The following is a 23,688-nucleotide window of genomic DNA, read 5'->3' on the forward strand; positions in this document are numbered from 1 at the left end:
TACTGATATCATTATACCCACACAAACAAAGTTGCAGGATAAATAGAAATTAACCTGTATATCTGCCTATATTTGCTCTTTTGTCTGATTTAGACCAAACTTTGTACATTTACAGATTTTGATGTGTCAAGTTTTCAGCATGAAAGGGCATTTTTCTCCATTGAGTATTTCTGGAGTTATGCCCACCTGAACTTTGATGCTATTCAAATGGCACTCTCTAGACACAACTCCCCCTTCAACCCCCCACCTTTCCTTTACATACTTAATCAGATATTGATGAAACTTTGCTCATTTTAAGATCATGACATGAAGATAAGCAAGGAATCCAGTTTTTGTCTCGCTGCGAGACATAGGTACATAAATTACAATCTGGAGGCGGTGGCGATGGCATAAACTATTTGTTTAAAGCTTTAAAAAAGATGTGTATGCTTCATACCTTGTATACAGATACCATTTGTTACAAAATTTTCTTCTATCATATGTCCATTGTCCTTGACCTCATTTTCATGTTTCAGTGACTGCTTAAAAAAAAACTTACAATTATTTTGTCAAGTGAAATACTTACTTATTATGAGTAATAGAATAACTATATTTAGTATATGGGTTCATTGTAACGTCTACATGTCCATCAGGTAGAGTTTAACTGACCTCAACCTCAATTCATGGATCAGTGATCAAGGTTAAATTTTATTGACAGTTTGTAGGTATTCCTATGGGCTCCAATTGTGCTTTTTAATATCAGACTTGTTCCTGTACTGTTATGAATAACAGTTTATGGCCAAACTCATTAAAGACCCGTCTGTCTGGCAGGTTTCATCTGAGCTTCACCTTATTTTCATGGTTCATTGGACAATGATAAGTTTTCGTAATTTTGTCAGTTTATCAGATACTATAAGCAATAGATCAACTATATTTGGTGTATGGAATGATTGTGAGGTGAACATGTCTGCCTGGCAGGGTTCATATGACCTTGACCTCATGTTCATTGTTTATTGTTTAGATTTTGTGGTTTGATCTGTTTCTCAGATACTATCAGCCATAGGACCACTATATTTGGTGTATGAAATGATTGTAAGGTGTGCTTGTCTGTTGGGCATGGTTCATCTGAAGGTGACCTCATTTCATAGACCATTGACAAGTTTAGAAACTTTTTACATAGTTAGATCCTAACATGAAATAATGCATATTATGCATATTATGGTGCTATCTTGGTCTGTCGACAAATCCTACAGTTATGCCCTTTGACATTTTTATTCCAAAAGTGAAAGCATGAGATGTTTGTCCTGCTTAACTGACAGTTCTAGCCTGTTTTGATAAAACCAAATATCAAATTGCACATCTTGAATGAAAAACCATTTGCATAGAAATGCAAAATGTTTATCAATACAAATTCAATAAATATACATGTACTGTAAACAAGGAATTAGAATAACTCCAGAGATTGCTGAACACTTTAGAGTCTCCTATTAATTTTTGTTTCCTGATATGTTTTTGACAGTACTATATATCCAAGTAAGGTTGCAATCAGATATGATAAAGTATTTGAGTTAGCATTCCAAAACGAAATATTGACAGATGGGTCAAAAACTATATACCACCCACCCCATGCTACTTACTAGCAAGGGTTTAAAAAATCATGACAATGAGATAGTTTTAGAAACTTGACGTTAAACATACTTAACAACAAAATTTCAGCATGAAGCTTTATTGAAAAAGCAAAATAGTTCTCTCAATTTTTACAAGCTATTGTAAGTGCTTTATTGCTGTCTTTCATGATAACAGTTGCCAGGAGATTGTCAACGATTAGCCTGAGTGATAATACCTTACATCAAGATTAAAATGACCGTTAGTGTCTTCCTGTAAACACTGCCATTAATACGGTAGTTACTTAAAAAAGACAATTTCATTCATTCACAACAGAAACAATCATACACACTATCACAAGGCACAATATATTAAGATTTTTATAAGAACACTTGATTTGGGTTAATTTTATTTAAATTTTCTTTGTTTGTAGACATTTTTAGCAGATTATGGAATGGTTTGGATTGGTGAAAAAAGTGATCCTAATTCAGATGTCTACAATGATGAAGATTTGTCCTCTGGTAGTAGTGAGGAGTTATGGAGACCAGGTTTGTATGTTAAACAGGTTTAGATGCAAATATATTTCATGCTAATTTAGGCAATGATATATATGTATATAACCTTTATATTAACCGGGTAGAGAGGCACTTAAAACAGTGAAAATTATCAGTAAGACAAAATCTACAAATAAGACAAATGGCCAAAACTGTAAGCTTCAGTCAACTTCTTGTACTATTTATTACCTGTAAATAAAGATTTTTGTCTCGCCTGCAAAGAAAGTCGCTGAAAGTGAGACATAGGGATTGCTTTTCCAGCGACGGCTGCGGCGGTGGCGTCAACAATTGGTAAGTTTTCTGCTTAAGTTCGTTTAATAGGATCTACTTGTGATAGATCAATGATATTTTGTATGAAGTTGCATTACTATCAGTACATATCAGTTTGGCGACTATTTTGAGGCCCTGGCCCCTAGGACATGGTCCAGTGGCTTTGAATTAATAAGCAATTTTCAATGTTAAGTTTTCTGCTTGAGTAAGTTTGATAGGATCTACTTGTGATAGATCAATGATATTTTGTATGAGGTTGCATTACTATCAGTACATATCTTTTTGACGACTATTTTGAGGCCCTGCCCCCTAGGTCATGGTCCAGTGACTTTGAATTAATTAGCGATTTTCAATGTTAAGTTTTCTGCTTAAGTCAGTTTGATAAGAACTACTTGTGACAGATCAATGATATTTTTAAAAAGTTGCATTACTATCAGTACATTTCAGTTTGTCGACCATTTCTAGGCCCTGCCCATAAGATCATGTTCCAGCGACTTTGAATTAAAAAATAATAGTGCTGTCCATCAGATTGTCTTCTTCTAAATTTTCGGACAGGCGAGACATATCTCTGTGTCAGCAGTTTATTAACCAAATTAATTGCTTTTACCTAATATCCTTGAAACAAAACTTAGACTGAAACTTTGAACAGCAAAAATTATCATCAAGACAAGATTTTGGCCTGCACAAGTTTCTATTCAACTAAAATATTCTTGTTGAATTGCATCAATTTTGTGCAAAAATGTCAGGGGAGCAATACATGCTTCTTGGGACATCTATAGACTTGATAATGCCCACATGTTTTGACAGAGCTCCATTTTCATGTACAAATTATTTTTCAGTTGACAGGCTTTTGCTTTTTTTGTCTGGTCTTGACGGAGGCAAAAAGCAAGACATAGGTCTGCTGTTTCCGGCAGCGGCAACAATGTATTAGTTTGTGATTAGGTCTAGTTCATGGTGAAACACTAGTGGTAGGTCAATGATATTTGGTATGCAGTTGTATTAGCATTGGCACATCTCATTACCATGGAGATAATTTGGCCCCGACCCCTCAGTCAAGGTCTATTGACTTTGAAACTTTGCTTAGTTTACATGTAATAGTTTATGATTAGGTCAGTTTATGGGGAATCACTAGTGGTAGGTCAATGATATTTGGTATGCAGTTGTATTAGCATTGGCACATCTCATTACCATGGAGATAATTTCGCCCCGCCCCCTCAGTCAAGGTCTATTAACTTTGAAACTTTGCTTAGTTTACATGTATTAGTTTGTGATTAGGTCAGTTTATGGTGAACCACTAGTGGTAGGTCAATGATATTTGGTATGCAGTTGTATAAGCATTTGGCATATCTCATTTCCATGGAGATTATTTGGCCCTGCCCCCTCATTCATGGTCTATTGACTTTGAAACTTTTGCTTAGTTTTCATGTATTAGTTTGTGATTAGGTCAGTTTAAGGGGAACTGTTAGTGGTAGGTCAATGACAATTGGTATGCAGTTGTATAAGCATTAGAACATCTCATTTCCATGGAGAATATTTGGTCCTTACCCCTCAGTCATGGTCTATTGACTTTGAAACTTTTGCTTAGTTTACATGTATTAGTTAGTGATTAGGTCAGTTTAAGATGAACCACTTATGTTAAGTCAATGCTATTCGGTATGCAAATGTATTGGCATTTGCAAGTTTCATTTCTATGGAGATTATATAACCCCACCCCCTAATTATGGTTCATTGACTTTGAAACTTTTACATAGTTTACAAGTTAATGTTTGTTTAAAGGGAACGACTTATGAAAAGTCAATAGTATTTGGTTTGCAGTTGTATTAGCATTGGCACATCTCATTTCCATGGAGATTGTTTAGCCCAGTACCTTCAGTCATGGTTTATTGACTTTGAATATTTGCATAACTTACATGTTAAAGTATTTCTATTTTAATTTCAACATTTGCATTATCAAAATAACAAATAGGTGAGACATATCTCTGTGTTAACAGTTTATTTTAACAAGCAGATAAAACAAGAAAACTTAAATTAGATTCAATAATGATTTGATGTTTAAAGAATTTGGGTTCAAGTTAGCGAAATGCTATTTTTGTTAAGGGTATATCCACCAGTAAATGCGCACTGATATTAATTTGATCAAAATTATCAAAAATGTATAAAGAGGGGACCATTTAAATTTGAAGATAATAAAGATTAAAATGAGAAAATAAACAAATATAATATGTGAAAGTCCAAAAATTAAAAGATGCATTGTCCATATGGAATAAATTTGACAGTAAATATTAATTGTTTATTAGAAAATATGTTTTCCCTAAGATTTTATTAGCCACTTTTATGAATGTCTTATACATATTCAATAAAAAAGTATCTTTGACAAATTAAAGTACTTCAGATTAATGGTATTTTGCTTCTTTTTTTATAACCCCTCCGCGGTGGAGGGGGCATTAAGTGTTACCCTTGTTAGTCTGTACATCCCAAAATTAGTTTTCATTCTCTAACTTTAGTTTGCCTCAACCAAATGTTATGAATACACAATGCTTATTACCATAAAGCACAGATCAAGATCGTATTTGGGTAGTGTCTCTTTTACAGTTCTCTAGTTATGTCTCTTTATAATGTTATATGCAAGCTGGGGCATTATCTGTGTCCCATGGACACATTCTCTGTTCATTTATATATAAAACCAAAAGCTAAGACCAGAGCCCATGAATTTATATCACTTCTCTGCATTCAATACTTATTCCATGTTATGCTATGGGAAACCTAAAAAATGACTTGAAACAAAACTTTGAATAAAAGTTGTACAATGAATCTAAACATTCCCTGAAAGCTTCACTGAAATCCAGTTACTGGTTTAGAAGGATTTGTGAGTACAAGTTGCTTACAACCTTTTGTTTGTTTATTGGTGTTTATTGCCCCTTTCATTGCTTTTGGCTATATCTTTGTGGCCCGTTTCATTGGTGGAGGAAGCAGAGTACCCGGATAGAACCACCAACCTTTGGCAGGAAATGTGGCAATCCTTGTCAATGAAGAATACAGATTATTTTCAAATTTTTGCCTCAGAAAACATAGCAAAAATAATGCTGTAGTTATATACTCATCAAAGCTGATGGATTTGCCCTTCATGCATTGAAGTACTGAATAATAAATATAATTGACCTATAATAAGTTTACTCTATTTCAGAATCTTCTCTTGCTGGTGATGATGACCCACCACCACCATCTATAGACTATGATAAAATATTAGAGAATATCAAAGACCTGAATGTTTTAGCTGGAGATGGTATTTCCAGAATACAACACACAACTGATGGTGCTAGACTTAAGGTAAAGTAGATTATTATCTTTTCATTAAGCAATTATTAGTTCATAAATTATTAGAAGTTATACAAAGCAACATTTATATATATAATTATGAAATAAACAATATATATTTAGGCAAATCAAGTGTATTAGTGAAGGCTGGTGTTGTTGGTGAGAAATAACCCTAAGAGGAAATTTATGGAATCAAATACAATGGTATTTTGTTGGACTGAAGATGATTAGGTAGGGGTCTGGTATAGGGATTTACATACTGGTTTAGTCTGTTGTCCTTTCTTCTGTGTTACCTTTCATTGGACTTTTCTCAGGAACTACAGATCAGAGCTTCCTTAAACTTGGTATCAAGCTTTATGTAAGCATGCTCCAATAGATGGTGCATTTTCAGATTCATGTATATGGCTTTACAAGTTCCTGTTATATATATACGGAATACTAGCAGCAAAGGTATCATTTGATATCAATAGCTCACAGTTCAATGTGTTTTCTCTAGTGAAGTACACTGCATATGTTACTTGATTGAAAATAGAATGGAATCAGATCACAATACAATGTGTAAAGATCAAACTACACTGAAAACTAAACCTTATGTTATACAAACTCCAATGAACCCTAAGAAAAATATCACTTGTAGTTGACATATATGTTTTTGTTGGAATTTTCTGCAGTTACATCATCTTTTTTACATCGTATTTTATGCTTTCGATTGCAAAATCTTTTTATTTACAGATGCCAGACCCAGTTGATTTAGCCTTATATGCAAATGGTATAATGATGTATAGTGGTCCATTCCGACCCTTCAGTGACCCACCGACACAGCATTTACTAAAAGACATATTGGATGGGTATTTCCCTTCTGAGTTACAAACAAGATATCCAAATGGTATTCCATTCGTAGTAAGTATTATTTTTTAAAAAATAACTTTTCATCATTTGTTTGAAGTAATATATGTAATTAATTTAATAACGAATGGCTATGTCCATTGTTAAATATGCTCTTATTTACAGTTTAGAAATGTAAATTATTTCTCCTTTGGTCACAACTTTGGCTTTGTTAACAAAAATTAATTTGCTTAATTTAACATTTTACTGTTCCAAACAAACTGAAGGTTAGATGTAACCTTAATTCTGAATATAGCTATTGAAATATACAAATGCTAGGCAGTTATTCTAAAATTTGAATCATATGAATCATCTAGGTAGAGTATTTGCTCACAATTGGCAAATTAAAGTTGTAATAATCCCAATGTGGATTCTGGTATCAATGGCTAAGTTTTCAGTAACAATGAAATAACTATCTTGTTTTTTAGGTGAAAGATTTTCGCCATACTCATTTTGAGATAAAGAAACCCTTGAAAGCATTTAAAGGTGTAGGGCAAACTCTAGGTGGAGGCATCCAGCCATCAAGACTAGTAGCTTCAACACTTAACAAAACTACACAGAAATCTGAAACACCTGAGAACCCAGAACACCCTATTAGTGTTTCAGTGACCAGCAAACGACCAGGTAGGAAACATGGAAATGGTTTAATTTTATCAGTAACCAGTAATTACAAGAAACTCCAAGTTTTCTGACTTCTTTTGAATTGTAATATTTTTTTATGATCAGCCTACCATAGTCTTGTCATTGCTGCAATGTTACTATTGACACATGTGCTACAGTGATCATAAAAATATAAAACCAGATAGTTTCTAATAATAATATATACACATTATTTGAATAAATGGGATATTTGGTACAATCATATATATCTAAATAAATGCTATATTTAGTACAATCATATATATCTAAATAAATGCTATATTTAGTACAATTATATATATATAAATAAACGAGATATTTGGTCGATTCATATATATCTAAATAAACGGGATATTTGGTACAATCATATATATCTAAATAAACGGGATATTTGTTACAATCATATATATCTAAATAAACGGGATATTTGGTACAATCATATATATCTAAATAAACGGGATATTTGTTACAATCATATATATCTAAATAAACGGGATATTTGGTACAATCATATATATCTAAATAAACGGGATATTTGGTACAATCATATATATCTAAATAAATGGGATATTTGGTGCAATCATACAAAAAATTATCTCCAAAAGCTGAAATTAATGAAAAGTAAAGGATTGGTACTGTCTTGCCGTTCTTTATCTTAAAAGTTTCTATTATTATCAATAGAGCTAAATATTCTAAACACTCTTCAGGGCAGTTTTTTCTACAACATATGCCATACTCTTTGCTGCTTCTACCTATAAAATAACAAATCTTGTAAGATCAGTAGTAAAGAAATTGCAGTATTTCTCTGTTATGATGAAAGTAATTTGATATTGTGATACTCATGTTTTATTTTTAGGTAAAACCTTGACTAAAGACCAATTCTTAAACAAATTACCACAATCTGTTGTTAAAGGAGGAAAGATTGTAGATATTAGAAATACACTGAATGAACATCTAAGTGTAAGTCAATTTTTTACAAGGAGACTGAATTTTTATGTTTTGTTAATGCAATTTAAAACCTTAAAATTCTTATTTTTATCCCCTTCTTTGAAAGTGACCATGCGATATGGAAATGCTAATGTCCTTGCCTCTGTCTGTCTGCCAATCTGTCCCTAATTTTTAGTGTTCTCATGCATACAAAACTCAAAAGTTTTCAATGAAAGTTATGTGTAGTCATCAAATCCTTGGACGAATTCAAAATATGGAAAATCAACATTTCTAAGTACAGTTTAATCAAATTTATGTCTAAGGTTTAGATCAGCAATATCTCAGACAAGTTTTGATATTCGTGCTGATCAATAATTTTACAAAGCTACATCTTCCTGTACAGATACAGACCAAGCTCACACAAGAAAAGAGTGCTTTGGTAGACGGCCTGTATCTAACTGTTTCAGATTCATAATTTTATCATAGGAAGTATACTCATATTTTCCTGAAAAGACATCTGTTATAATTTTCTTCGATATTTTCCTGAAAAGACATCTGTTATAATTTTCTTCGATGTATTCATTTCATAAAAGAAATTATGCTACTTTGAAATGTAAAGAAAAAAGATTAACACTAAAGGGGCATTATCTGTCATATTTATAACCACCAAATTGACTCAGACTCTTTAATTTGATTTATAACATACTAAAAGAATTACCAGAATAACAAGCTTTCTATAGGAAACAATAAACAATGCATGAAATAATAAGAAAGTTTTAGCACTTTTTGTGTATTTTAGGACTGAACACCATCTAATTAACCATCAAAATGACCCCTAAGGACTGCTGATGGTCATGTGACCCTATATCAAAATAAATAGAAATAGACCAACAAGATCATTACCCATGCAATAGTTTAGTATGGCATTCATTATCACTGAACTAGTATACATTTTTGTTTAGGGGCCAGCTGAAGGACGCCTCCGGGTGCGGGAATTTCTCGCTGCATTGAAGACCTGTTGGTGACCTTCTGCTGTTGTCTGTTCTATGGTCGGGTTGTTGTCTCTTTGACACATTCCCCATTTCCATTCTCAATTTTAATAGTATACTGATGATTTATCTTGGTCTGTTTGATCTCATGTCATAGATAAAAAAAACATGTAAATTATCTTTTTACCTGTATAAGAATGATTTCTTTTTTTACCTGTTATATTTATTTTAGGATAAGAAGAGTGATAAACCAGTTGTAACAGTTGTAGAAACAGAAACTGTAAATGAATTAAAGAAAAGGTAAGTACAATAAGGTAAAATAAAACAATGAAAGCAGGTGAATTAGTTTCTGATTCATAAATTCAGATAAATGAAAAAAAAAACCTTGATAATTATAGAAAATAATGTTGAATTTAGTTTTCAGCATTGCCTATTATTAAAGTGCATGTATTTTCTAGTAGTTATGTTCCTTTGAAATAATAAAATACTCATAATATGCTTGTTTCGCTAGATATATTGTTTATAGATCACATGGGATGCTGTTGGTTGTACTAATTGCTGTTATTTCACAGAAATATAAAATCACAATTACCATGGAATCATTATTATTCGTTGGATACCAATTTTTGTGAATTTCATGGGTATATGTGAACCACAAATTTAAATGTTTAACTAGGTATACATTTTCTATAGGCTTGTATGCAGATGTTGGCAAAACCACAAAATCAACCTATCTCAGCATAAATTGTGCCTATAAAAATAAAGTTTTGAATCAAGCTTTTATTATTTTTGTTGTCTGTTATTAATGAGTTTCTTTCTTTCTTTTATATATGAAAAGGTGGCGACATTGTAGAAAACAAGTAAATCAATACTATGTATCTGAAAACTAATGAATATATTTTTTTTACTAGGTTAGAACTTGAAGAATCAGTCCGACCATCAACCCCAAGGAATATAACAACACTAAGAATTAAGTCAGAGACAGGCAATCAGACATATATCTTAAAGATGAAGTTTAATGAGACTGTAGGTGATCTGAGGAAATATTTAAATCTACAGAGGTATGATCAAAATTAATTCTATATAATTAACATCGCAAAAATATTTGTGTAGTAAATTTAGATGGAGTTAACTTGTTATTTGAAGTAATTTTTCTCATTAAAAGGGAACCTTTTTTAAACTGTTATTTTGAATTTTTAAATGATACAAGCTTTAAGAGTTTTCTTAATAAAACATAAGAATGGTAATAGGAATTACCTAAACCAGAACTATTGGACATTTCAACAGACCTAATCAATGACCAACAACTCACTCCACCAAATAAACAGATGAACAAAGTCAACCAACATTAAACTATACATGGTTTCAACAGCCTGACTTTGTACAGTACAACAGATCTAATTAACCACCAACAACTCACTCCACCAAACAAACAGATGAACAAAGTCAACCAACAACAAACTATACATGGTCTCAACAGCCTGACTTTGTACAGTACAACAGATCTAATTAACCACCAACAACTTACTCCACCAAACAAACAAATGAATGAAACCAATCAACAACAAACTATACATGGTCTCAACAGCCTGACTTTGAACAGTACAACAGACCTAATCAACTACCAGCAGCTCACTCCACCAAACAAACAGATGAATAAAGTCAAACAACAACAAACTATACATGGTCTCAACAGCCTGACTTTGTTCAGTACAACAGATCAATCAACCACCAACAACTCACTCCACCAAACAAACAGATGAACAAAGTCAACCAACAACAAACTACCCATGGTCTCAACAGCCTGACTTTGTACAGTACAACAGATCTAATTAACCACCAACAACTCACTCCATCAAAGAAACAGATGAACAAAGTCAACCAACAACAAACTATACATGGTCTCAACAGCCTGACTTTGTACAGTACAACAGATCTAATTAACCACCAACAACTCACTCCACCAAACAAACAGATGAACAAAGTCAACCAACAACAAACTATACATGGTCTCAACAGCCTGACTTTGTACAGTACAACAGATCTAATTAACCACCAACAACTCTCTCCACCAAACAAACAGATGAACAAAGTCAACCTACAACAAACTATACATGGTCTCAACAGCATGACTTTGTACAGTACAACAGACCTAATCAACTACCAGCAGCTCACTCCACCAAACAAACAGATGAACAAAGTCAACCAACAACAAACTATACATGGTCTCAACAGCATGACTTTATACAGTACAACGGATCAATTAACCACCAACAACTCACTCCACCAAACAAACAGATGAACAAAGTCAACCAACAACAAACTACACATGGTCTCAACAGCCTGACTTTGTACAGTACAACTGATCTAATTAACCACCAACAACTCACTCCACCAAACATACAGATGAATGAAATCAAACACAACAAACTATACATGGTCTCAACAGCCTGACTTTGTACAGTACAACAGATCTAATCAACTACCAACAACTTACTCCACCAAAGAAACAGATGAATGAAATCAATCAACAACAACTAAACATGGTCTCAACAGCCTGACTTTGTACAGTAAAACAGACCTAATCAACTACCAGCAGCTCACTCCACCAAAAAAACAGATGAACAAAGTCAACCAACAACAAACTATACATGGTCTCAACAGCATGACTTTGTACAGTACAACGGATCAATCAACCAACAACAACTCACTCCACCAAACAAACAGATGAACAAAGTCAAACAACAACAAACTACATGGTCTCAACAGACTGACTTTTTTCAACACAACAGATCTAATTAACCACCAACAACTCACTCCACCAAACATACAGATGAATGAAATCAATCAACAACAACTACACATGGTCTCAACAGCCTGACTTTGTACAGTAAAACAGATCTAATCAACTACCAACAACTTACTCCACCAAAGAAACAGATGAATGAAATCAATCAACAACAACTAAACATGGTCTCAACAGCCTGACTTTGTACAGTAAAACAGACCTAATCAACTACCAGCAGCTCACTCCACCAAAAAAACAGATGAACAAAGTCAACCAACAACAAACTATACATGGTCTCAACAGCATGACTTTGTACAGTACAACGGATCAATCAACCAACAACAACTCACTCCACCAAACAAACAGATGAACAAAGTCAAACAACAACAAACTACATGGTCTCAACAGACTGACTTTGTACAACACAACAGATCTAATTAACCACCAACAACTCACTCCACCAAAGAGACGGATGAATGAAATCAATCAACAACAACTATACATGGTCTCAACAGCCTGACTTTGTACAGTACAATAGACATAATCAACTACCAGCAGCTCACTCCACCAAACAAACAGATGAACAAAGTCAACCAACAACAAACTATACATGGTCTCAACAGCATGGCTTCATACAGTACAACGGATCAATCAACCACTAACAACTCACTCCACCAAACAAACAGATGAACAAAGTCAACCAACAACAAACTACACATGGTCTCAACAGCCCGACTTTGTACAGTACAACAGATCTAATTAACCATCAACAACTCACTCCACCAAAGAAACAGATGAATGAAATCAATCAACAACAACTATACATGGTCTCAACAGCCTGACTTTGTACAGTACAACAGACCTAATCAACAACTTACAACTCACTCCACCAAACAAACAGATGAACAAAGTCAAACAACAACAAACTTTATGGTCTCAACAGCCTGACTTTGTACAATACAACAGATCTAATAAACCACCAACAACTCACTCCACCAAAGAAACAGATGAATGAAATCAATCAACAACATATATACATGGTCTCAACAGCATGACTTTATACAGTACAACGGATCAATCAACCACCAACAACTCACTCCACCAAACATACAGATGAATGAAATCAATCAACAACTACACATGGTCTCAACAGCCTGACTTTGTACAGTAAAACAGATCTAATCAACTACCAACAACTTACTCCACCAAAGAAACAGATGAATGAAATCAATCAACAACAACTAAACATGGTCTCAACAGCCTGACTTTGTACAGTAAAACAGACCTAATCAACTACCAGCAGCTCACTCCACCAAAAAAACAGATGAACAAAGTCAACCAACAACAAACTATACATGGTCTCAACAGCATGACTTTGTACAGTACAACGGATCAATCAACCAACAACAACTCACTCCACCAAACAAACAGATGAACAAAGTCAAACAACAACAAACTACATGGTCTCAACAGACTGACTTTGTACAACACAACAGATCTAATTAACCACCAACAACTCACTCCACCAAAGAGACGGATGAATGAAATCAATCAACAACAACTATACATGGTCTCAACAGCCTGACTTTGTACAGTACAATAGACATAATCAACTACCAGCAGCTCACTCCACCAAACAAACAGATGAACAAAGTCAACCAACAACAAACTATACGTGGTCTCAACAGCATGGCTTCAAACAGTACAACGGATAAATCAACCACTAACAACTCAATCCACCAAACAAACAGATGAACAAAGTCAACCAACAACAAACTACACATGGTCTCAACAGCCTGACTTTGTACAGTACAACAGATCTAATTAACCATCAACAACTCACTCCACCAAAGAAACAGATGAATGAAATCAATCAACAACAACTATACATGGTCTCAACAGCCTGACTTTGTACAGTACAACAGACCTAATCAACAACTTACAACTCACTCCACCAAACAAACAGATGAACAAAGTCAAACAACAACAAACTTTATGGTCTCAACAGCCTGACTTTGTACAATACAACAGATCTAATAAACCACCAACAACTCACTCCACCAAAGAAACAGATGAATGAAATCAATCAACAACATATATACATGGTCTCAACAGCATGACTTTATACAGTACAACGGATCAATCAACCACCAACAACTCACTCCACCAAAGAAACAGATGAACAAAGTCAATCAACAACAACTATACATGGTCTCAACAGCCTGACTTTGTACAGTACAATAGACATAATCAACTACCAGCAGCTCACTCCACCAAACAAACAGATAAACAAAGTCAACCAACAACAAACTACACATGGTCTCAACAGCCTAACTTTGTACAGTACAACAGATCTAATTAACCATCAACAACTTACTCCACCAAACAAACAGATAAACAAAGTCAACCAACAACAAACTACACATGGTCTCAACAGGCTGACTTTGTACAACACAACAGATCTAATTAACCACCAACAACTCACTCCACCAAACATACAGATGAATGAAATCAATCAACAACAACTACACATGGTCTCAACAGCCTGACTTTGTACAGTAAAACAGGTCTAATCAACTACCAACAACTTACTCCACCAAAGAAACAGATGAATGAAATCAATCAACAACAACTAAACATGGTCTCAACAGCCTGACTTTGTACAGTAAAACAGACCTAATCAACTACCAGCAGCTCACTCCACCAAAAAAACAGATGAACAAAGTCAACCAACAACAAACTATACATGGTCTCAACAGCATGACTTTGTACAGTACAACGGATCAATCAACCAACAACAACTCACTCCACCAAACAAACAGATGAACAAAGTCAACCAACAACAAACTACATGGTCTCAACAGACTGACTTTGTACAACACAACAGATCTAATTAACCACCAACAACTCACTCCACCAAAGAGACGGATGAATGAAATCAATCAACAACAACTATACATGGTCTCAACAGCCTGACTTTGTACAGTACAATAGACATAATCAACTACCAGCAGCTCACTCCACCAAACAAACAGATGAACAAAGTCAACCAACAACAAACTATACATGGTCTCAACAGCATGGCCTCATACAGTACAACGGATCAATCAACCACTAACAACTCACTCCACCAAACAAACAGATGAACAAAGTCAACCAACAACAAACTACACATGGTCTCAACAGCCCGACTTTGTACAGTACAACAGATCTAATTAACCATCAACAACTCACTCCACCAAAGAAACAGATGAATGAAATCAATCAACAACAACTATACATGGTCTCAACAGCCTGACTTTGTACAGTACAACAGACCTAATCAACAACTTACAACTCACTCCACCAAACAAACAGATGAACAAAGTCAAACAACAACAAACTTTATGGTCTCAACAGCCTGACTTTGTACAATACAACAGATCTAATAAACCACCAACAACTCACTCCACCAAAGAAACAGATGAATGAAATCAATCAACAACATATATACATGGTCTCAACAGCATGACTTTATACAGTACAACGGATCAATCAACCACCAACAACTCACTCCACCAAACATACAGATGAATGAAATCAATCAACAACAACTACACATGGTCTCAACAGCCTGACTTTGTACAGTAAAACAGATCTAATCAACTACCAACAACTTACTCCACCTGACTTTGTACAGTACAACAGATCTAATCAACCACCAACAACTCACTCCACCAAACAAACAGATGAACAAAGTCTAACAACAACAAACTACATGGTCTCAACAGCCTGACTTTGTACAATACAACAGATCTAATTAACCACCAACAACTCACTCCACCAAACATACAGATGATTGAAATCAATCAACAACAACTACACATGGTCTCAACAGCCTGACTTTGTACAGTACAACAGATCTAATCAACCACCAACAACTCACTCCACCAAACAAACAGATGAACAAAGTCAACCAACAACAAACTACACATGGTCTCAAAAGCCCACAGGCACAAAATTTGTTGGGAAAACCAGTTTTACATTTCAACTTCACTAGGATTGAACTGATATAGGAATACATCGAAGAAAATTATAAAAGATGTCTTTCAGGAAAATATGAGTATACTTTCTATGATACAATTATGAATCTGAAACAGTTAGATACATGCCATCTACCAAAGCACTCTTTTCATGTGTGAGCTTGGTCTATATCTGTACAGGAAGGTGTAGCTTTGTAAAATTACATTACTAAGACAAATAAAAAAAATGTTTGTACTATCATGTTATGTTAAGGATGTCTTTCCTTTGCTACTGTTTCTTCTGGTCATTTTATATATTTTCTAGTATCAAAGAAAACCATGTAATTCATGTTAATGGGACAAAATGCTACATCTGAAGGGGAAACATTGGAAATTTCACTCCCATATTTTATTTTAGAAATAAAAATTGACATCACAGTTTACAATGAATTTTGTTTGTTAATTGAAAGATAGATTATAAATTTGAAACATGTTTTTTTTCTCTAGCTCAACAGGAGTAATTAAGAGTGTTAGCCGTTTAATCACCATTTGTTGTAAATTTTATTTGTAATACTGAGAGAGAATGATGTACTGTGGATTCATTTATTTTCGTTGGTATCAATTTTCGTGGATTGCTGAAAACTTGCACATTCGTGGATATATGATTTTGTGGTTTTGCCAATCTCTGTATATAAAGCCTATTGGAAATATGTTATTCGTTGAATATTTGAATTCGTGGTTCACCTTCACCCACGAAACCCACGAAAATTGGTATCCAACGAATAATAATGAATCCACAGTACATAATATCTATATAGTTTATCTGTAATACTGAGAGAAAATGCTTTACATAACATCTATAAAGTTTAAAAGTATTGTTCATTAAGTTTTTTGATTGTTTTTTTTTTTAGATCACCAGCAGAATCAGATTACATCATTGTTTCAGCCTACCCAAATAAAACACATACTGATGATACAAAGACATTAGAAGCTAGTGGACTTGTACCTAATGCTGTTCTACATCTTCGACAGAAGAAGGGGTCAACTTCATAACATCATCTTAAGACATCTAGGACTAAAACCAATAGCTACATGGCTTATTCCGTCTTAAATTTCCATTAGATAACGATGGTTGACATTAGAGTACATTTTATGGTCTTTTAATGCACCATCACAAACATAACATGAGCTTGTCTCTTCATGTGTCCATAGGTCTATCCTATGTTGGTAAAAAAATCTGTGTATTAAGTTTATGTTTAAATCATTTGCTAAAACGCATTGAACTTACTTTCTTTTCCTCAACATTGCTTTTAGTTTAGGGAAATTATTCATTATATATCCAAGAAAATATAATTCACAGCTTTTATGCATGAATCTCAGATTCTGGATTTTTGTAGATAATAAGCTTGGCACTTTTAAGTTACTGTCAAAAATGATGACTTGAAGGTTTATGTTTGCCATGTTTTTATTTTGAACTTTTTGAAATGTTTGTTATTATCAAATATGCATGAAGTATATGCTATAGACATATTAAACAAACTACAATCAATCTAAATGTTTGTAGAAAATCATTGTTTTAACAGAAGCTTACAGGACAGCTGTATTGTGTACATGGGGATGTAAATTGAGGCATTTTCTATGACAAATTAAGTTCATGGTGTCATGAGTTTTGTTGAGATTATTAACAGAGCTGAAACCTCAAATCCCCCCCCTCCCCCCCCCCCCCCCCCCCCCCCCCAAAAGAAAAAAAAGGTAGTGTTATCTTATGCAATTTCAGAAAAAGTAAAAAAGTATCAAGTTATTTATTTTTTTATTGCATTGTGATGTTTTCTAAAGTTCCTACAATAAACCATGAATTTTACTGTTCAAAATGTGACATTATTGTAACCAATCAATTCAATGGGCATTTCTAAGAATTATCAGGTTACATCTTCAGTGGACATTTTTGGCAGCTTAAAAAATATTATCAAAAGTTAATTTTGCTCAAATATATATTTGTTATAGTTTTTTTTTTATTAACTTTTCATTAAACTTTATAAGTTATTCCATATACATGTACTCGAAACCTTACAGGTAAAATCATAACATTCCAAAATATATCACATGTCAAGGCCTAGCTCGAGTATGTTTAAATCAGTTTACTTCAAACTTTACACTGCTGTTGGGATTGGTCAAAGTAAACTTTCTTTTGATTTTGAAAAGTTTTGGATTTGCTTTTCTAGAGTTATTGGACTTTAACCATCAAATTTTAATAAGGCAATTTATATAAGGATATTATTATGCAAATTTTTCAGCAGGTCAATTTTTACTGACTTCTAATTTGATGCTTTCTTCAATAGTCCATAAGACTATTTCAATATATTGCAATTTATTAACATAAAGTATTCGATATAATATTTCCATTTTTTCAAGAATAATTAAACATGCATACCAAAATTAAAATAGGCAAACTGGTACTTAGAGATGATATCTTTGTGGAAATTTATCTCTTTGAAATAGATCTAGATAATTCACGAATTCAGTTTTATTAACTTGTCTTCCATAAATGTGTGATTTTTATAAACAGAAAGAGATTCTTCTTGACATTATCTATATGCCAGTTACATGTGTTTTACTTTTTCTTTTTTCATTGTTTCCTTCATTCCAGTAAATGTGCATATCATTATTCCCAACAAGATTGTAGATCCAATGTTAAGATGGATAGTTATACAAGTATGGGTTTTACTTGCTTGAAGATTAACAAAGGTTACTTACTGGCCATGTGTTGATAATTTCCTCTCTTTTCAACACAATATTCTTCTGTATTTTATTGTTGTGTCTTTTGTTTTATTGGTCAAAACATGCAAGTTTATAATGTTTTTATGTTGATGTGTATATTTTTTAAATTATTATATGTAACTTTTTTTTCATAATATTTTGCTTTATTTATTTTTAGCATTTATTATGAGAATTCTAGTCGTCATATGCAATGAACATACAAGCACTGGTCACTTTATATGTTTTCTTATGTTATTCTTCACATGGGAGATAACTCCTGCATTCATGGCACTATTGTGATAAGATCACTTTGTAAAATGCTTACATCAAAGAAAAATATTTTGAAGATTTTTTAAATAACCAAAAATGTCTGTTATCATTTTAAACGACAAACAATGTATTTTGTGATAATTTATCGTAATATTTGACATTATTTTATCAAAAATAAAATATGATATTAAGAAAGCTTCTCTTTATTTTATTATGTTCTATAGTAATATACATTATACATTTACCTTTTTTCTCTATAGAGATTTTAAACTATCTCTGATATCATTACTTTAATCTAACAAGCAATGAATGGAGGCTAGACTTTAATAGTGCTCTGCTGTTCATATGCTAGGTCAATTTCAGACTGCCATTTTTAAACCTTCTTAGAAAACTCATACTGAACTCAATATGTCAGACTACAGTCACATAGTTCAAATATCAAGTTTATGTTATTGATGAATTTTTATACGACCGCAAAATTTTTGAGCCATTTAATGGTATGACGTTATCATTGTCTGAAGACTTTTGGTTTTTAAACAATAACTTGAGTATACGTGTATGGATCTCTATGAAATTGTACAAGCTTCCATACCACAAAAGTAAGGTTGGGGATTGATATTGGGGGTTATAACACATGATAATTGAGGCCAAAAAGGGGCATAAACAAGCATTTTTCTTGATTCAAGACAATAACTTGTGTATCAGTGTATGGATCTCTAAGAAATTTTACCACAAGGTTCCATACTCAAATGGAAGTTTGGGATTGATTTTGGGGGTTATGGCCCTAACCGTTAAGAAAAAGGGGTCAAAAATAATACTTTTCTAATACTTTGTTTAAATTGCTTATTTCTTGACCAATTTCAATGGGGGTCAAAGTCTTGATTTCTTGGGGTTCTTTAATATGCTGATTCTAACTGGATTTAGATTTTGAGCCCTGTTTTTAAATTGGTCCACATTGAGGTCCAAAATTAAACTTTTGTTTGACATTTCATCAAAAATTGAATTATTGGGGTTCTTTGATATGCTGAATCTAACCGTGTATTTAAATTTTTAATTTTGTTCCCTATTTTAAAATTGATCCACATAAAGGTCCAAAGGGTCCAAAATTAAACTTTGTTTGATTTCAACAAAAATTAAACTCTTGGGGTTCTTTGATATCCTGAATCTAACCGTGTATTTAGATTTTTGATTTTGGGCCCCGTAATCAAATTTGTCCACATTGAGGTCCAAAATTAAACTTGAATTCTTGGGGTTCTTTGATATGATGTATTTAAACATGTATTTTAATTTTGGATATTAGACCATATGAGGTAAATGTTCAATTTCAAATTTTTAAGTTCTTAGACCACATTCATTCTGTGTCAGAAACCTATGCTGAGTCAAATATTTAATCACAATCCAAATTCAGAGCTGTATCAAGCTTGAATGTTGTGTCAATACTTGCCCCAACTGTTCAGGGTTTGACTTTTGCGGTTGTATCAAGCTGCAGAGCATTTTTAGGCAGTTAAGCTGCCTTATGCGAGCACCCTAGATTTGTGTTCTACCCAATAAATGCTGAAATACCTGCCATTGTTATTATCTAGCTGGCTATTATGTTATTTATAACTAATTGGACATTTTTTTAATACTTTTATTTCTGGAATACAAAAAATATGACCAGAAAAACCTTAAATGATCGTCGAACTACCCAAAACTTTTGAAGTTGCACATAGGAAGTAGTGCTCAATAGAAATCCGTACGTAGTTTATTATCCCTGTGCTTTTGGCTACGATGTCAAAGAACAATTGTATGAAATATTTCATCGCCGAAAATAGGTAATTACAAGTCGTTTATATTTCCCAAATGGCAAAATGCGCAGGAATATTGTTCATGTACAACAAATCTCTATGATAGAGGAAATAAAGTTATATAAGTGGGTGGTAATTTCTAACTTATCCTGCCAAATAAGGTTGTTGTTATTTTATGAATGAAACGGGGTCATGAAACAGATGCGGAAATCGACGTTGATGGGATGTTTTAAGTAATGTGGACAACTCGTCCCCGAGACAAGTCGGACCGAATCCACTCAAACCGTCTAAGAAGACAACTTTGACCGTTTGTCAGATTTACATAGGGTTTCATAAAAATATGAGACTAACATGTCTAGCGGAGCCATTAATCTTTTGTTTGTGCATTGGGGTCTATTTAGGGGTATTTGGAGGGGCCTCATGAAGGGAGGGGTTTAATATAGAACCCTATGGGATTTTTATATTTTTAAATTTTCAAATGACTCAGTAGGTGATAGACACATGCAGTCTTCAGTAATGAGAACAGGACAATACAAAAAATCAACCAAAATATAGGGTGAGTCCCTGTGGGTCATCCCAACCCCCTTCAATTTGAAGATGTACTTTTATCTTGTAAACCGTCGCGTTCCCCACCCCTAAACAATATATATACTTGAATGGGACAATAAAAGAAATCAAATGAAAATAATTTGGGGGAGTCCCCAGTACGTCCCACCCCCTCCTGTTTGAGAACTTGGAAATAGTCAAGATCCCCACCCCTAAACCATATATATTCATGTATGGGACAATAAAACAAATCAAAAATGAAATATAGAGTGAGTCCCTAGGGTCACCCTACCCCTCCTGTTTGAGAACTTGTAAACGGTCGAGATCCCCAACCCTAAACCATATATATTCATTTATGGGACAATATAACAAATCAAATGAAATATATGGGGAGTCCCTGGGGTCACCCCAACCCCTCCTGTTTGAGAACTTGGAAATGGTTGAGATCCCCACCCCTAAACCATATACATTCATGTATGGGACAATCAAACAAATCAAATGAAATATAGGGGGAGTCCCTGGGGACACCCCCGCCCCTCCTGTTTGAGAACTTGTAAACAGTCAAGATCCCCACCCCTAAACCATATATATTCATGTATGGGACAATATAACAAATCAAATGAAATATATGGGGAGTTCCTCGGGTCACCCCCCCTCCTGTTTGATAACTTGGAAATGGTTAAGATCCCCACCCCTAAACCATATATTCATGTATGGGACAATAAAACAAATCAAATGAAATATAGGGGGAGTCCATGGGGTCACCCCACCCCCTTCTGTTTGAGAACTTGTAAACAGTCGAGATCCCCACCCCTAAACCATATGTATTCATGTATAGGACAATATAACAAATCAAATGAAATATAGAGGAGTCCCTGGGGTCACCCAACCCCCTCCTGTTTGAGAACTTGTAAACGGTCGAGATACCCACACCTAATATATATTTACTTGAATGGGACAATAAAAGAAATCAAATGAAAATAATTTGGGGGAGTCCCCAGTATCGTCCCACCCCCTCCTGTTTGAGAACTTGGAAATGGTCAAGATCCCCACCCCTAAACCATATATATTCATGTATGGGACAATAAAACAAATCAAAAATGAAATATAGAGTGAGTCCCTGGGGCCATCCCACCCCCTTCTGTTTGAGAACTTGTAAACGGTCGAGATCTCCACCCCTAAACCATATATATTCATGTATGGGACAATATAACAAACCAAATGAAATATAGGGAGAGTCCCTGGGGTTACCCCAAGCCCTCCTGTTTGAGAAATTGGAAATGGTTGAGATCCCCACCCCTAAACCATATACATTCATGTATGGGACAAAAAAATAAATCAAATGAAATATAGGGGGAGTCCCTGGGGACACCCCTGCCCTTCCTGCTTGAGAACTTGTAAACAGTCAAGATCCCCAACCCTAAACCATATATATTCATGTATGGGACAATATAACAAATCAAATGAAATATATGGGGAGTTCCTCGGGTCACCCCACCCCCTCTTGTTTGATAACTTGGAAATGGTCGAGATCCCCACCCCTAAACCATATATATTAATGTATGGGACAATAAAACAAATCAAATGAAATATAGGGGGAGTCCATGGGGACACCCCACCCCCTCTTGTTTGAGAACTTGTAAACAGTCAAGATCCCCACCCTAAACCATATATATTCATGTATGGGACAATATAACAAATCAAAAGAAATATTTGGGGAGTCCCTGGGGTCACCCCACCGCCTCCTGTTTGAGATCTTGGAAATGGTCGAGATCCCCACCCTTAAACCATATGTATTCATGTATGGGACAATATAACAAATAAAATGAAATATAGGGGGAGTCCCTGGGGTCACCCCACCCCCTCCTGTTTGAGAACTTGGAAATGGTCGAGATCCCCACCCCTAAACCATATGTATTCATGTATGGGACAATATAACAAATCAAATGAAATATAGGGGGAGTCCCTGGGGTCACCCCACCCCCTCCTGTTTGAGAACTTGTAAACGGTCGAGATACCCACACCTAAACCATATTTATTCCTGTTCATCATTTCAAAAAGATTTGAATGACATACAGGGTCAATCTCCTTGGTGTCACATATGCATATCACTTTACTAGACTAAACCAATATGAACTGGACTTTGCCCAATGTCAGGAGACCATGGGAATGACGAATTATGGGGGCTTTGTTTTGGAGACTTCGTAACGGCACCCTGTTACAATTATTTCTTGTTTATTATAAAAAAAATTTGATGCAAAAAATGAGTCTAGATTATTGAATTTACTTTAATTGTTTATTAAATTATTTCTAGGCCTATCATAATTTTCATTTATGGCTCATTTTAAAGAAAACATTTAAATCTTTCAAGCAGTG

General features: G+C 34.2%; 1 protein-coding gene across 5 annotated transcripts in view; it reads left to right on the top strand.

The window, feature by feature from the left end:
• LOC127725754 (UBX domain-containing protein 11-like) overlaps positions 1-19,174 on the top strand; it is a 39,244-nt gene extending 20,070 nt beyond the window's left edge. For all 5 annotated transcript variants that reach the window (XM_052232971.1, XM_052232975.1, XM_052232972.1 and 2 more), the window contains 8 exons: positions 2,018-2,132; positions 5,593-5,735; positions 6,456-6,623; positions 7,037-7,232; positions 8,104-8,207; positions 9,396-9,463; positions 10,075-10,224; positions 16,864-19,174. In XM_052232971.1, the coding sequence (XP_052088931.1) occupies positions 2,018-2,132; positions 5,593-5,735; positions 6,456-6,623; positions 7,037-7,232; positions 8,104-8,207; positions 9,396-9,463; positions 10,075-10,224; positions 16,864-17,005 (1,086 nt within the window). In that variant the 3' untranslated portion in view covers positions 17,006-19,174. The remainder of the gene's footprint in view (positions 1-2,017; positions 2,133-5,592; positions 5,736-6,455; positions 6,624-7,036; positions 7,233-8,103; positions 8,208-9,395; positions 9,464-10,074; positions 10,225-16,863) is intronic.
• The last annotated feature ends 4,514 nt before the right edge of the window (positions 19,175-23,688 follow it).

Source organism: Mytilus californianus, unplaced genomic scaffold (genome assembly GCF_021869535.1).
Source record: "Mytilus californianus isolate M0D057914Y unplaced genomic scaffold, xbMytCali1.0.p SCAF_15, whole genome shotgun sequence".
Taxonomy (NCBI): Eukaryota; Metazoa; Mollusca; class Bivalvia; order Mytilida; family Mytilidae; genus Mytilus; species Mytilus californianus.